The sequence below is a fragment of the Oncorhynchus keta genome, chromosome 13 (assembly GCF_023373465.1).
Source record: "Oncorhynchus keta strain PuntledgeMale-10-30-2019 chromosome 13, Oket_V2, whole genome shotgun sequence".
Taxonomy (NCBI): Eukaryota; Metazoa; Chordata; class Actinopteri; order Salmoniformes; family Salmonidae; genus Oncorhynchus; species Oncorhynchus keta.
In genome coordinates, this window is record NC_068433.1 from 25,179,606 (window position 1) to 25,193,927 (window position 14,322).

The following is a 14,322-nucleotide window of genomic DNA, read 5'->3' on the forward strand; positions in this document are numbered from 1 at the left end:
AGTTGAGTAAATTAAGCCGGATACAAATATGGTCACTTTTTTTGCTTTCTTGAGTAAGGCAGGTGTTTCAGCCTAGCTCAGTGCTTTCTAGGGTGCTGGGGAAGCCAGCGGAAAAACAGAGAGTAGGGGTTGGTAATATTATCTAGTTGTACCGTGATTGGCTCAGTGTTCTGTCAGTCATTGGGATACAATACATCACCGCAACATTTACAGGGAGAGCTCAAAAAAACAAGTGCTGCTATCGGCTGTGGTGGAAAAAGTACCCAATACTCAATTCATACTTGAGCAAAAGTAAAGCTATCTTAATGTGCCACCAGAGACTCTGGGTTCGCGCCCAGGCTCTGTCGCAACCGGCCGCGATTGGGAGGTCCGTGGGGCGACGCACAATTGGCCTAGCGTCGTCTGGGTTAGGGAGGGTTTGGCCGGTAGGGATATCCTTGTCTCATCTCGCACCAGCGACTCCTGTGGCGGGCCGGGCGCCAGGTGCATAGTGTTTCCTCCGACACATTGGTGCGGCTGGCTTCTGGGTTGGATGCGCGCTGTGTTACGAAGCAGTGCGGCTTGGTTGGGTTGTGTATCGCATGACTTTCAACCTTCATCTCCACCAAGCCCGCTCCCCATCCAACCTGACAGAGCTTGAGAGGATCTGCAGAGAAGAATGGGAGAAACTCCCCAAATACATGTGTGCCAAGCTTGTAGCGTCATACACAAGACGACTCAAGTCTGTAATCGCTGCCAAAGGTGCTTCAACAAAGTACTGAGTAAAGAGTCTGAATACTTTTGTAAATGTGATATTGCCATTTTAAAAAATATATAAATTAGCAAAAATTCTTAACCTGTTTTTGCTTTGTCATTATATGGTGTTGTGTGTAGATTGATGAGGGGGGGAAAAACTATTTAGAATAAGGCTGTGACCTAAGAATATTTGGAAAAATACTTTTCGAAGGCACTGAATCTACTGTAACTTTGAGTGGACTGATCATGTCAACATCATACTTTCAAAATCTTAGTTAGCAAGCTAGACAAGCAGTCATCATCATGAATCTAGTCAACAATCTACTGACAAATCCATTTCAATCCTTGTCATATGAAGAGAAAGTATAGATACAACATATCAGTGCACATCTGCCATTGGACATAAACATTAGACAACAAATTGTAAAATGCCAATTCAACAATGAAGGATTTGGAAGGAATCAGTGGCTAACTGCAAGCGTTGCAAAGCAATCACTAGCCTGCTATTCAGTGGAGAGAGTGTGTGATCTAAGTCTGGGTTTAAGGGTCTCTTTTCCAAGCTTAAAAGGATAAACATTCACATGCAACACCAAGGGCCAGAAAAGGTTGAATACATTGGCCATGCTGTCAATCCAGCATGACTTCTGCCGCATCCAAAACTGGAAACTCAGAACTGGGAAATCTCAGACTTCAGTGAGTTCAAGACAACTGGAAACTGAAAAATATTAGCACCGACCGGGAAAATACGTTTTGAACGGTCATCCAACTCGGAATTCCAAGTTGGGACCTCGGGCCTCTTTCCAGAGCACCGACCTGAACATCACTGATGTCATGATTTGACTTTGTTTTTTTCAGAGTTCCCACTTGTTTTGACAGCACCATAAATCCAGTAAAAGATGACAAAGTTTGACAAAATGTGCCCACAAGAAGGACCACCGTGCCACCTTCCTGTTCAAGTGAGCTCAGAACAACAAGGTGAGTCCAAAAATGTATTGTATGCTGCTGCATACATTATTTAACACACCAGGGAGATATGTATCTGTAGCTAAGAAAGTAATACTAAGTGTATGTTGTGTAGTAAGCTGTTCATAGCCCATGTGCCTCACCCTAATAATTTGGTCCCTTCCCCCTTCATAACTTAGCCTATTGGTCCGACTTGGTGGTGTACATGAAGCCTATAGCCTGTTTTAGAGAAATGTCATTGTCTGCTTATCTGATCCCTTTATTTATCCTACGGTTCTGACTTGGTGTATGGGTAGAATACTGTAAGAATGGCCCATGTTCTGAATTTTGTCACTGTACATTTCAAAAGTGCTGAGTAAATAGTTATAGTGACGACGTCCGTCTTTGCTCGCTCATTGTCTTAATCGAAATTACGGATTGCCTCTTATTCGCTCATCGTTCCCTTCTGCCACAGTTTGTCCATCTCAATTGTCAGTAGAAACCAGATTTGTTTAAGGAAGTCAACCATTTTTAAAAAGGCAGGAAATGAGGCTGAATGATCTGTTTCGCTGCCAGACAAGGCTCCGCTGATAGCCAGGTGTAGTGGTGGTAAGGATTCACTCCATGCTGCTGAAAAGAAAGCTCTGCTGTTAGGGCCTACATAAAGTTGTCCCAACAGTTTGTGGGCACCGCTTGTCACCGTTATAGTGCAATTAATGTATTATTTAGTGTTGTGGCTTTGCTGGCATGCATCACCATTTTTTGGGGGGGATATTGGGTCAAGACTTAATTTTCCTTATTGGCATCATCATTAAATAGCCTACCTAAGATGTCATGAGACTTGTAAACTCCATAGAATTGCATGAAATTAGCTTCAAAACAACATTTTCCTAAATCATTAAAATTAAACAAAATCATGCTGGTGTTGTATTTAATATAGGTTATCTTGAGGTTATCTTAATAAACAATAATAATGAAGAAATGGGGGTGGGGGTGAGGAAAGGAAGAAAATAAATGGAGCTAGGCAAGGAGGAAAGGCAAGGAAAGGAATATAGGAAAGAAAAGGAGTTCACATGTCTGTGGTAGGGATTAACCATGGCCAGTAGAGAGGGAAGGAAAGGCAGCTAGGAAATGAGAAAAGGAATCTAGGAAAGAAAAGGAGTTCACATGTCTGTGGTAGGGATTAACCATGGCCAGTAGAGAGGGAAGGAAAGGCAGCTAGGAAATGAGAAAAGGAATCTAGGAAAGAAAAGGAGTTCACATGTCTGTGGTAGGGATTAACCATGGCCAGTAGAGAGGGAAGGAAAGGCAGCTAGGAAATGAGAAAAGGAATCTAGGAAAGAAAAGGAGTTCACATGTCTGTGGTAGGGATTAACCACTGCCCGTAGATGGTGATAGTTTTGGCTTTAGTGTAGACTAATTTTAGCAACTATTGGATCTGATGGAAACTGTTTCAGCAGACGATGCCTCCCCATACCTTCAAACAGCTTCCACCACTTATCCACACACATCTGGGCCAAGATCATTAGCCAAACGTTGTCGAACGTTGCAGATAGGAAATGCCATCAGTAGAGCCAACATGATTTCTTGTTCTCCATGTCCAAGAAGCACATTTGTTATAGATAGCCTAACATTATTTATAACAGTTCCAAAACATTGTCCTACTGAACGTGCCCCTGGTTAAGCCCCCAATTCCAGTTCCAGGCATGACCTACTATAAATGAGACATATGACCAAATTTGGCATGGAGTTTGTGAGAAAGTGAGGGGATTCGATTAATCTGTCCCGGGCGCCTGGATGGGCGTGTTTTGCACACAGTGAATGTTGATTGCCTTCGTTTAGGAACCGGGCTGCCACCCGGGCGTGAGCCAGGTGCCCCGTTTAAAGCCCATGATGAAATCAGCTCAAAACAAAAGTGACATAATTAAGCACGTGGAGAATGAGTATGATTTTCTGTGTTTTCACATGCAAAAGTGATTGTGTTTGATAAAAACGCATGATTTGCCTTCCCAATAAAAACTATTTTGAAAATTCAAATATATACGTGTGTGTGTGTATATACTGTATATATATATATATATATTATGGGAAAGAGATGTATTTTTGTGGACGATGCACCATGCTGACTGTTCGATTTGAGAAGGGCGCCAGCCATAGACCGTTGCCCCGCGGTTCAGCATAATCGAATTTGCCCAGTTCTTCTCTGAGCTGCTGGTAACTGCCAAAATAAAGGAAACATCCACATAAAGCGTCACAATGAGGCATTGGGCCACCACGAGCCAGAACAGCTTCAATGCACCTTAGCATATATTCTACAAGTGTCTGGAACTCTATTGCAAGGATGCGACACCATTCTTCCACGTGAAATTCTATAATTTGGTGTTTTGTTGATGGTGGTAGAAAATGCTGTCTCAATCAACACTCCAGAATCTCCCATAAGTGTTCAATTGGGTTGAGATCTGGTGACGGACACAGCCATGTCATATGGTTTACATCATTTCCCTGCATATCAAACCATTCAGTGACAACTCGTGTCCAGTGGATGGAGGCATTATCTTCCCATGGGGGCATAGCCATGGTAGTCCAAATAATGTCCTTCCCAGCATTCTATACATGACCCTAAGCATAATGGGATATACAATTCTTATTTAAATGAGGAACCACACACTTGTGTGGAAGCACTTGCGTTCAATATGCATTGTATCCAGTGGTGTAAAGTACTTCAGTAAAAATACTTTAAAGTAGTTTTTGGGGTATCTGTACAAGACTTTACTATTTATATTTTTGATGACTTTTACTTTTACCTCACTACATTCCTGAAAAAAAGAATGTACTTTTTACTCCATACATTTTCCCTGACACCCAAAAGTCCTCATTACATTTTGAATGTTTGGCAGGACAGGAAAATTGTATAATTCACACGTCCCTGGTCATCCCTACTGCATCTGATCTGGCGGACTCATAAAACACATGTGTTGTTTGTAAATTATGCCCCTGGCTATCCGTACATTTTTTTTAAACAAGAAAATTGTGCCGTCTGGTTTGCTTAATATAAGGAATTAGAAATTATTTATACTTTTACTTTTGATACTTAAGTATATTTTAGCAATTACATTTACTTTTGGTACTTAAGTGTATTTAAAACCAAATGCTTTTTTACTTTTACTCCAGTAGGAGTTTACTGGGTGACTTTACTTGAGTCATTTTCTATTAAGGTATCTTTACTTTTACTCAAGTATGACAATTGGGTACTTTTTGCACCACTGGTTGTATCCCTAATTTACTCAAGTGTTTCCATTATTTTGGCAGTTACCTGTAGACGAAGTGGTCGCGAGCGTAAAAGTGCGCGCCCCGGCTCCAAAACGGTAACAGGAAGGAAGAAGACCATGCGAGATCAGAGGTAAGAATAACCGTTCTTCTTTAAAATGCTATTTCTATTTCAGTGAAGTCTAGACGAGAAAGAAGGTACAGAAAATACCGTTACTTTCTATTTTTAGTCCAATGAGAATGCCTCAGATACCATAGCATTAATCGACTTAGGTGCAGTGCATCGCGTCGGCCACAGCCCTAACGCTTGTGCACTCACTCACTCACTCATCATTGATGATCCGTATGTGTTGGAAATACCATCAACAAGTCTGGTCATGCTTTGATGAACTTTTCTCCCCATGTGTTTCAGTTTGAACATCCTGCCAATATTAGAATAATTTAAATTCTAAATAAAACATTCATAGGGAATTTCTCACTGGCATGAAAATAAACAATAAAACCAGCACTCTCCTGCTAAGAATATTGCAATACTTCCTTTTCAAGAGAGAGAGAGAGAGAGAGAGAGGGAGGCTTGGGCACATACCATAACTGCACTCAGCACATCCTCCTAACCCCCATTTCACCTCAGTTTAGTTTTGTTCCCCAGCCTCCAGATGTGAGTAACTCGGACCCCATCTAAAAGAGAAATGGAATATGGTATTGACAATGTGGGCCAGCTTCCCAGACACAGATTCATCCTAGTTCTAGACTCGTCTAGGAGTAGCTTTGGTCTAATCTGGGTCCAGTAAACAAGCCCAAGGTTTGTGTAACCCAGTTTTTATATCACAAATTTGTCATTTCCATGTGGACTAGGTCTACGGTACAGTAGGCTAGTAGTATCTGGGCCCCTGTAGATGTGAGATGGAGACATTAGTTCAGCTTCCTGTTTTTCTTCTGCGGCCAGAGAGGAAGGGAGGCTCTTTTAAAGCTCTCCTCTGACTAATAGACTCAGTAAAGAAGTACTTAAAGCAACAAAGCCTTAAAGAAGCCAGGTTTAGAGCTTGACACACTGAAGAGGAAGTCAATGTGTTACTGACAAGCATATGATGAGGATGACTGAAGTATCAGTGTACCTTGCATTCAGTTCATGAGTATATTACATATGAGTCAAAGGCCACGTCCATAGGGCTCTGGTCAAAAGTAGTGCACTGTGTAGGGAATAGGGTACCATTTGGGATGCAGACGTGTCTCGAAGTCTTAGGATCTTAGCTTTGGCCCAATGAAAAGGGATGATGGTGATGACGTCAAGGAGGAAATGCCTTCTCAATTCAGTCTGAATTCACTGTTTTTTTTATTTCCTCATTACTGTGTGCATACTCCCTAGCCTAGTACAAGTCACAGCTAGAATATATTTTTTCTCTCTGACTGCTATATCTTTCTTAGTGTGAGGAGAAGTGGGTCACATTTGATTTGGATAGTCCGGGTAATCCATCTGTAGATGGTTTACAGATAGTACAGTATGACCATCAACAATATCTGTTGATAAGGGTTGGTGTTGAGGTTAGGGTTAGTAGATAGTTAGTTGAAATCTTTCTGATAGACTATATATAGTCTGTAGAGGATCTACAGATGGACTATCCAAATCAAGTTTTACCGATAAGTGTAACCTACTGGAGGAGTATAACATGTGACCAGGAGGAGGGGGGTAATCAATTAGTAGGCCTAACAACCCTAAAGAGCTGCGTTGAACAAAATGAATTTGTGCACACCGTAGCGAAAACATTTTACACCATAGCGAAAGGTTTTGCACTGGTTAGGGGTGTATTCATTCCGCCGATTCTGAAGCGAAATGTTTCTTAAACGGAAGCAAACTAAACAGGGAGGGACTTACCTGAATTTGTCTAATAGATACTCTAGTTTTTGTTAAAAATGTATTGAATATTAAAACATACAATCTACCTGCAGTGAAGCCGCTCAACATTTACGTTACATTCAGTCATCTAGCAGACACTCCCATCCAGAGCAACCCACAGGAGTAATCAGGGTCGAAGCACCCCGCCAAAGGGCATGTCGACAGATCTCACACCAAGTTAAATCGGGAACCCGAACCAGCAACCTATCGGCCCAAGCTCCCAACATGCCAGGCTCTGCAATGCTCGTTTCAACAAGAGATACTTTTGAACAAGGTTTAATTTTCAAATAATCGAAAATGAGACGTGGCAATCTGCACAAAGGCAATTTTTAAACAAGGGATGAGTTTTTCTTCGTAATCTACTTGAGAACCATTTTGGGTTCAAGTAAAACATTTGTATAAGTAAAGCTTTTAGAGGTTTAGAGCTTTTATATTTAATCTCAGCCCACCCAGTTTATATTCATTATAGATGGGCATGCTTTATCTTGTCTGGTTTAGCATCCCAGATAAAACAAAATATTTTTTGCTCATATGATTTAAAATACAAATCATCAGGGGTAGGCAAGGCCATAAGTAAGTTAAGTAAACTAAGATATGACTAAGGAGTTAATCAGTGTCATTTTTTTCCCGTAAATAGACAGGTATTTACTTTTCCATGGTTGCAGGAGCTTGACTATTTTTATTAGTTTAATATTGAAATTAATTGTGGAGAGCTCATTTATATATTTTGTTTACTTCACCATCAGACATTGTATAGGTAAACTGCAGGGTCATGAAAAAGCTGTATTTTAAAGATCCAATACTTAATATGGATCGTTAAATTATACTGAATAAAAATATAATCACTACATGTAAAGTGTTGGTTCCATGTTTCATGACCTGAAATAAAAGTCCCTGAAATGTCCCATACGTACAAAAAAACGCATTTCTTTCAATTTGTTAGCACGTATTGTCACAGTGAATACAATTCTCTCATGCATTTCAACTTAGAACTGCGAGTCAAGCCATGTTGATGTAATGTGTGTACTTAAGCTAAGAGAGCATGTAATCAGGCATCTCTCTGGGGAGGGAGGGACATGCAGGGAAGAAGTGACTGGGAACCATTTTCAAGAACTGCTCTCATGTATGTAGAACTGAGAGTCATGTTAACGGTTTCAGTTTCACAATCTCACAATGGTTTCATTTTTTATTTACAGTATATCACAAAAGTGAGTACACCCCTCACATTTTTGTAAATATTTGAGTATGTCTTTTCATGTGACAACACTGAAGAAATGACACTTTGCTACAATGTAAAGTAGTGAGTGTACAGCTTGTATAACAGTGTACATTTGCCATCCCCTCAAAATAACTCACCACACAACCATTAATGTCTAAACTGCTGGCAACAAAAGTGAGTACACCCCTAAGTGAAAATGTCCGAATTGGGCCCAAAGTGTCAATATTTTGTGTGGCCACCATCATTTTCCAGCACTGCCTTAACCGTCTTGGGCATGGAGTTCACCAGAGCTTCACAGGTTGCCACTGGAGTCCTCTTCCACTCCTCCAAGACGACATCACGGAGTTGGTGGATGTTAGAGACCTTGCACCCCTCCACCTTCCGTTTGAGGATGCCCCACAGATGCTCAATAGGGTTTAGGTCTGGAGACATGCTTGGCCAGTCCATCACCTTTACCCTCAGCTTCTTTAGCAAGGCAGTGGTCGTCTTCGAGGTGTGTTTGGGGTCGTTATTATGTTGGAATTACTTCCCTGCGGCCCAGTCTCCGAAGGGAGGTGATCATGCTCTGTTCCAGTAATCCATGTCCTTAGTCTGCTTGTCTTCAGCAAACTGTTTGCGGGCTTTCTTGTGCATCATCTTTAGAAGACGCTTCCTTCTGGGACGACAGCCATGCAGACCAATTTGATGCAGTGTACGGCGTATGGTTTGAGCATGGACAGGCTGACCTCCCACCCCTTCAACCTCTGCAGCAATGCTGGCAGCACTCATACATCTATTTCCCAAAGACAACCTCTGGATATGACGCTGAGCACGTGCACTCAACTTCTTTGTGCGACCATGGCGAGGCCTGTTCTGAGTGGAACCTGTCCAGTTAAACCGCTGTATGGTCTTGGCCACCGTGCTGCAGCTCAGTTTCAGGGTCTTGGCAATCTTCTTATTGCCCAGGCCATCTTTATGTAGAACAACAATGCTTTTTTTCAGATCCTCAGAGAGTTCTTTGCCATGAGGTGCCATGTTGAACTTCGAGTGACCAATCAGTATGAGGGAGTGTGAGAGTGATGACACCAAATTTAACACACCTGCTCCCCATTCACACCTGAGACCTTGTAACACTAACGAGTCACATGACGCTGGGGAGGGAAAATGGCTATTTGGGCCCATTTGGACATTTTCACTTAGGGGTGTACTCACTTTTGTTGCAAGCGGTTTAGGCATTAATGGCTGTGTGTTGAGTTATTTTGAGGGGACAGCACATTTACACTGTCATACAAGCTGTACACTCACTACTTTACATTGTAGCAAAGTGTCATTTCTTCAGTGTTGTCACAGGAAAAGATATACTCAAATATTTACAAAAATGTGAAGGGTGTACTCACTTTTGTGTTATACTGTATTTCTAAATTGGGATGTTCTGTGATTTGCCTGGCCCCTAAATCTTGCTTTGTTTCTTTATCTCCTTGCAGAACCCTGGATGAGAACAAGACAAGTTCAGAGTCTGTTAATTGTATCTGAGGAAGGGCCAGAACAAGAACTATTACGGTGTTCAGCTATATTACAGTACATATTCCCCACTCCCCTGTATAAATTGACAGTATAACACCTCCCACCATGCCATTGATTGTGCTGCCCACCTCCCAGCTGCTGTGGGTGCGTGTGGCTGCACAGTTGTTCTCCTGCGTGGCCTTCAGTGTGGTGGCCCGTGAGGCCTATCTCTCCCATGGGTTAGCAGACTGGTGTGTGTTCTGTTGGGCCTTCAGCTTCTCCATGACCCTGCTGGTACTGCTGGTGGAGCACTTTGGCCTCCAGGCCCGAGCCCCTGTCTCCTGGAAAAACTTTCCCATCACCATGGCCTGCTACGCCACCCTGCTCTGCTTCTCCGCCTCTGTCATCTTCCCTGTCTACTTCCTCAAGGGCCAGCAGAACCACGGGGAGGCCCGGGACAGACGCATCGCCTCCACCGTCTTCTCCTGCCTGGCCACCGTGGCCTACCTGTGGGAGGTGACCCTGACGCGGGCGCAGCCGGGCGAGGTGGTGGGCTACATGGCCACGTCTCCAGGCCTGCTCAAGGTGTGCCAGACCTTTGTGGCCTGCATCATCTTCATGCTGGTCAGCGACCCGGTGTCGTACGATCATCACGCAGCGCTCAAGTGGTGCATGGCGGTCTACTGTGTCTGTTTCATCCTGTCAGCAGCCGTGGTGGTGCTGTGTGTCGGGGAGTGTACCGGCTTTCTCCCGGTCCCCTTCGCACGCTTCCTGTCAGCCTATGGCCTGCTGGCTGTTGTCATGTACCTGACCGCCACCATCATCTGGCCCGTGTTCCAGTTTGACAAGAGTTACAGCCACATCCAAACCCGGCAGCAGCCAACACTGTTGATGGTTGCAGTTCTCACCGCTCTCAACTTCCTGCTCTACCTGGCAGATCTGGCTTACTCTGCACGCCTGGTTTTTGTCAGTGTGTGAGGGAGGAGGGGGAGAGATTGGAAGGGAAGGAGAGGGAGGTGGGACAAAAACTACTGTGTATAATTCATTCAGTTGTGAAAGTATTTCTGCGTTGCCTTTATCTTCAACAAGCATCTCTTCAAAGGGGGTGACACTCTAGACCCAAACTGTTATAGACCTATATCCATCCTGCCCTGCCTTTCTAAAGTCTTCGAAAGCCAAGTTAATAAACAGATCACTGACCATTTCGAATCCCACCATACCTTCTCCGCTGTGCAATCTGGTTTCCGAGCCGGTCACAGGTGCACCTCATCCACGCTCAAGGTACTAAGCGATATCATAACCGCCATTGATAAAAGACAGTACTGTGCAGCCGTCTTCATCGATCTGGCCAAGGATTTTGACTCTGTCAATCACAATCACCACATTCTTATCGGCAGACTCAACATCCTTGGTTTCTCAAATGACTGCCTCGCCTGGTTCACCAACTACTTCTCAGACCAAGTTCAGTGTGTCAAATCGGAGAGCCTGTTGTCCGGACCTCTGGCAGTCTCTATGGGGGTACCACAGGGTTCAATTCTCGGGCCGACTCTTTTCTCTGTATACATCAACGATGTCGCTCTTGCTGCGGGTGATTCCCTGATCCACCTCTACGCAGACGACACCATTCTGTATACATCTGCCCCTTCTTTGGACACTGTGTTAACTAACCTCCAAACGAGCTTCAATGCCATACAACACGCCTTCCGTAGCCTCAAACTGCTCTTAAACGCTAGTAAAACCAAATGCATGCTTTTCAACCGTTCGCTGCCGCACCCGCCCACCCGACTAGCATCACTACTCTGGACGGTTCTGACTAAGAACATTTGGACAACTACAAACTACAATCTGGCTAGACTGTAAACTCTCCTTCCAGACTCATATTAAACATCTCCAATCCAATATTGAATATAGAATCGGCTTCCTATTCGCAACAAAGCCTCGTTCACTCATGCTGCCTCGACTTCGGCGATGTCCTTTACAAAATAGCTTCCAACACTCTACTCAGACTGCATCCAGTTTGCATAGTGCCATCCGTTTTGTCACCAAAGCCCCTTATACCACCCACCACTGCGACCTGTATGCTCTAGTTGGCTGGCCCTCGCTACATATTTGTTGCCAGACCCACTGGCTCCAGGTCATCTACACGCCTATGCTAGGTAGAGCTCCAGCTTATCTCAGCTCACTGGTCACGATAACAACACCCACCCGTAGCACGCGCTCCAGCAGGTATATCTCAATGGTCATCCCCAAAGCCAACACCTACTTTGGCCTCCTTTCCTTCCAGTTCTCTGCTGCCAATGACTGGAACGAATTGCAAAAATCGCTGAAGCTGGAGACTTGTGTTTCCCTCACTAACTTTAAACATCAGCTATCTGAGCAGCTAACCGATCGCTGTAGCTGTACATAGCCCATCTGTAAATAGCCCAACCAACTACCTACCTCATCCCCTTATTGGTTTTATTTACCTTTCTGCTCTTTTGCACACCAATATTTCTACTTGCACATCATCATATGCTCATCTATCACTCCAGTGTTTATTTGCTAAATTGTATTTACTACGCTACTATGGCCTATTTATTGCTTTACCACCTCACGCCATTTGCACACACTATATAGACTTTTCTTTTCTATTGTGTAATTGACTATACTCTTGTTTATTCCATGTGTAACTCTGTGTTTGTGTCGCTTTGCTTTATCTTGGCCAGGTCGCAGTTGTAAATGAGAACTTGTTCTCAGCTAGCTTTACTGGTTAAATAAAGGTGAAATAAAATGTTAAAAAAGCATATGAAAAGACCATTCTTTGTCTTTATTGTATCACATGGGCTTCAGTTGGGCTGATACAAAACAGGTACAAACCAAAAAAATGATACAATGTGGCTAGAACTGCACCACCAGTGGCATATTTCACAAATGTCACAGATGAATTTCATTACATGGGTTATTGTTAGATGATTGATTGCAAACAAACTTGATGCTTGGCATCACCCTGCAGAAGAGTTTGTCACAGTAGCAATGCAATGTTGCAACAGCACAGGCATTTTGAAAATAAATGTTTGAACCAACGTATCTGTGACCTGATCCGCCTGTCGGAGAGCCAGAGTGTCTGGTTGAAGTGCTATGCTAGTGTGCACTGTAACTGTATTTCTTCTATAAATAAACTCTGTTTTATATCATTTTATTCCTTGAGTGTTTATGCTAAATGACAAACTTCAGTGAGCTCCAAAAGTATTCGGACAGTGACCATTTGTGTTGCTTTGGCTCTACTCCAGCATTTGTGATTTGAAATGATACAATGGACTGACGTGCAGACTTAACTTTAATTTGAGGGTATTTTCATCCATATCGGGTGAACTGTTTAGAAAGTACAGTACTTTTTGTACATTGTCTCCCCATTTTAGGGGACCAAATGTACTGGGACAAATTCACTTATGTATTTAAAGTAGTCAAAAGTTTAGTATTTGCTCCCGTAGTCCAAGCACGCAATGATTACATCTTACATCAAGCTTGTGAGTCTACAAAGCTGCTGGATGCATTTGTCACTTTTATTGTAAATGAGTATAGAATATGTTTCTAAACACTGCAATAATGTGGATGCTACCATGATTACGGATCATCCTGAATGAATTATGAGTGAGAAAGTTATAGGCATCAATATCATACCCCACAAAAAAGCTACCCTCCCCTGTTATTGTAAGGTTAGCATGTCTTGGGGGAATGGTATTAGTGCGTCTGTAACTCTCATTCATTGTTATTCACGATTCATTCAAGGCTATCCGTGATCATGATAGCATTGCATAATTTCAAATCCAAAGTGCTGGAGCGCAGAGCCAAAAAATGTATAAAAATGGGCCACTGTCCCAATACTTATGGAGCTCAGTAGTCTTGTCGTCGTGTAGGGTGGGTATCTTGTTAGTACTGTAAGTAATCGCTGTGGTCATTATTTATTGCTTGCTGTTTTTTTAGCAATTGGTCATGTAGTTAAGTTCACTTGTGTAGTTTTTGTTAATGAACTTAAGCACTTCTTGTTTGGCCACGACTGCGTGCCCAAACACGACTCCCACACCATCATTATGTTTGCTGACGACACAACTGTGGTAGACCTGATCACCAACAACGATGAGACGGCCTATAGGGAGGAGATCAGAGAGCTGGCAGTGTGGTGCCAGAACAACAACCTCTCCCTCGATGGGAGCAAGACAAAGGAGCTGATCATGGACTACAGACAAAGGCGGGCTGAACAGGACCCCATTCACATTGACAGGGCTGTAGTAGAGTGGGTCGAGAGTTTCAAGTTCCTTGGTGTCCACATCACCAACGAACTATCATCGTCCAAACACACTAAGACAGTTGTGAAGAAGGCACGACAAAACCATTTCCTCCTCAGGAGACTGAAAAGATTTGGCATGGGTCCCCAGAACCTCAAAAGGTTCTACAGCTGCACCATCGAGAGCATCCTGACCGGTTACATCACCGCCTAGTATGGCAACTGCTCGGCATCTGAAAGTAAGGTGTTACAGAGGGTAGTGCTTACATCACTGGGACCAAGCTTCCTGCCACCCAGGACCTATATAATAGGCGGTGTCAGAGGAAAGCCCATAAAATTGTCAGAGACTCCAGTCATCCAAGTCATAGACTGTCTTCTCTGCTCCCGCATGGAGAGCGGTACCGGAGCGCAAAGTCTAGGACCAAAGGGCTCCTTAACAGCTTCTACCCCGAAGCCATAATAGTGTTGAAAAACTTGGCCTGCTGAGGGTCAATACCACGAAAAGCCTCTCTAGCGCAA

General features: G+C 43.3%; 1 protein-coding gene across 1 annotated transcript; it reads left to right on the forward strand.

Moving 5' to 3' along the window:
• Positions 1–5,006: 5,006 nt before the first annotated feature.
• Positions 5,007–12,322, forward strand: LOC118392144 (myeloid-associated differentiation marker homolog). The gene is made up of 2 exons (XM_035783811.2): positions 5,007–5,077; positions 9,521–12,322. The coding sequence occupies exon 2, from the start codon at positions 9,666–9,668 to the stop codon at positions 10,515–10,517; it is 852 nt and encodes a 283-aa protein (XP_035639704.1). The 5' UTR covers positions 5,007–5,077; positions 9,521–9,665; the 3' UTR covers positions 10,518–12,322.
• Positions 12,323–14,322: the final 2,000 nt, after the last annotated feature.

What these genes read in the sequence shown, in the direction of transcription:
- LOC118392144 (XM_035783811.2), top strand. Translation starts at nt 9,666, where the DNA reads ATGCCATTGATTGTGCTGCCCACCTCCCAGCTGCTGTGGGTGCGTGTG.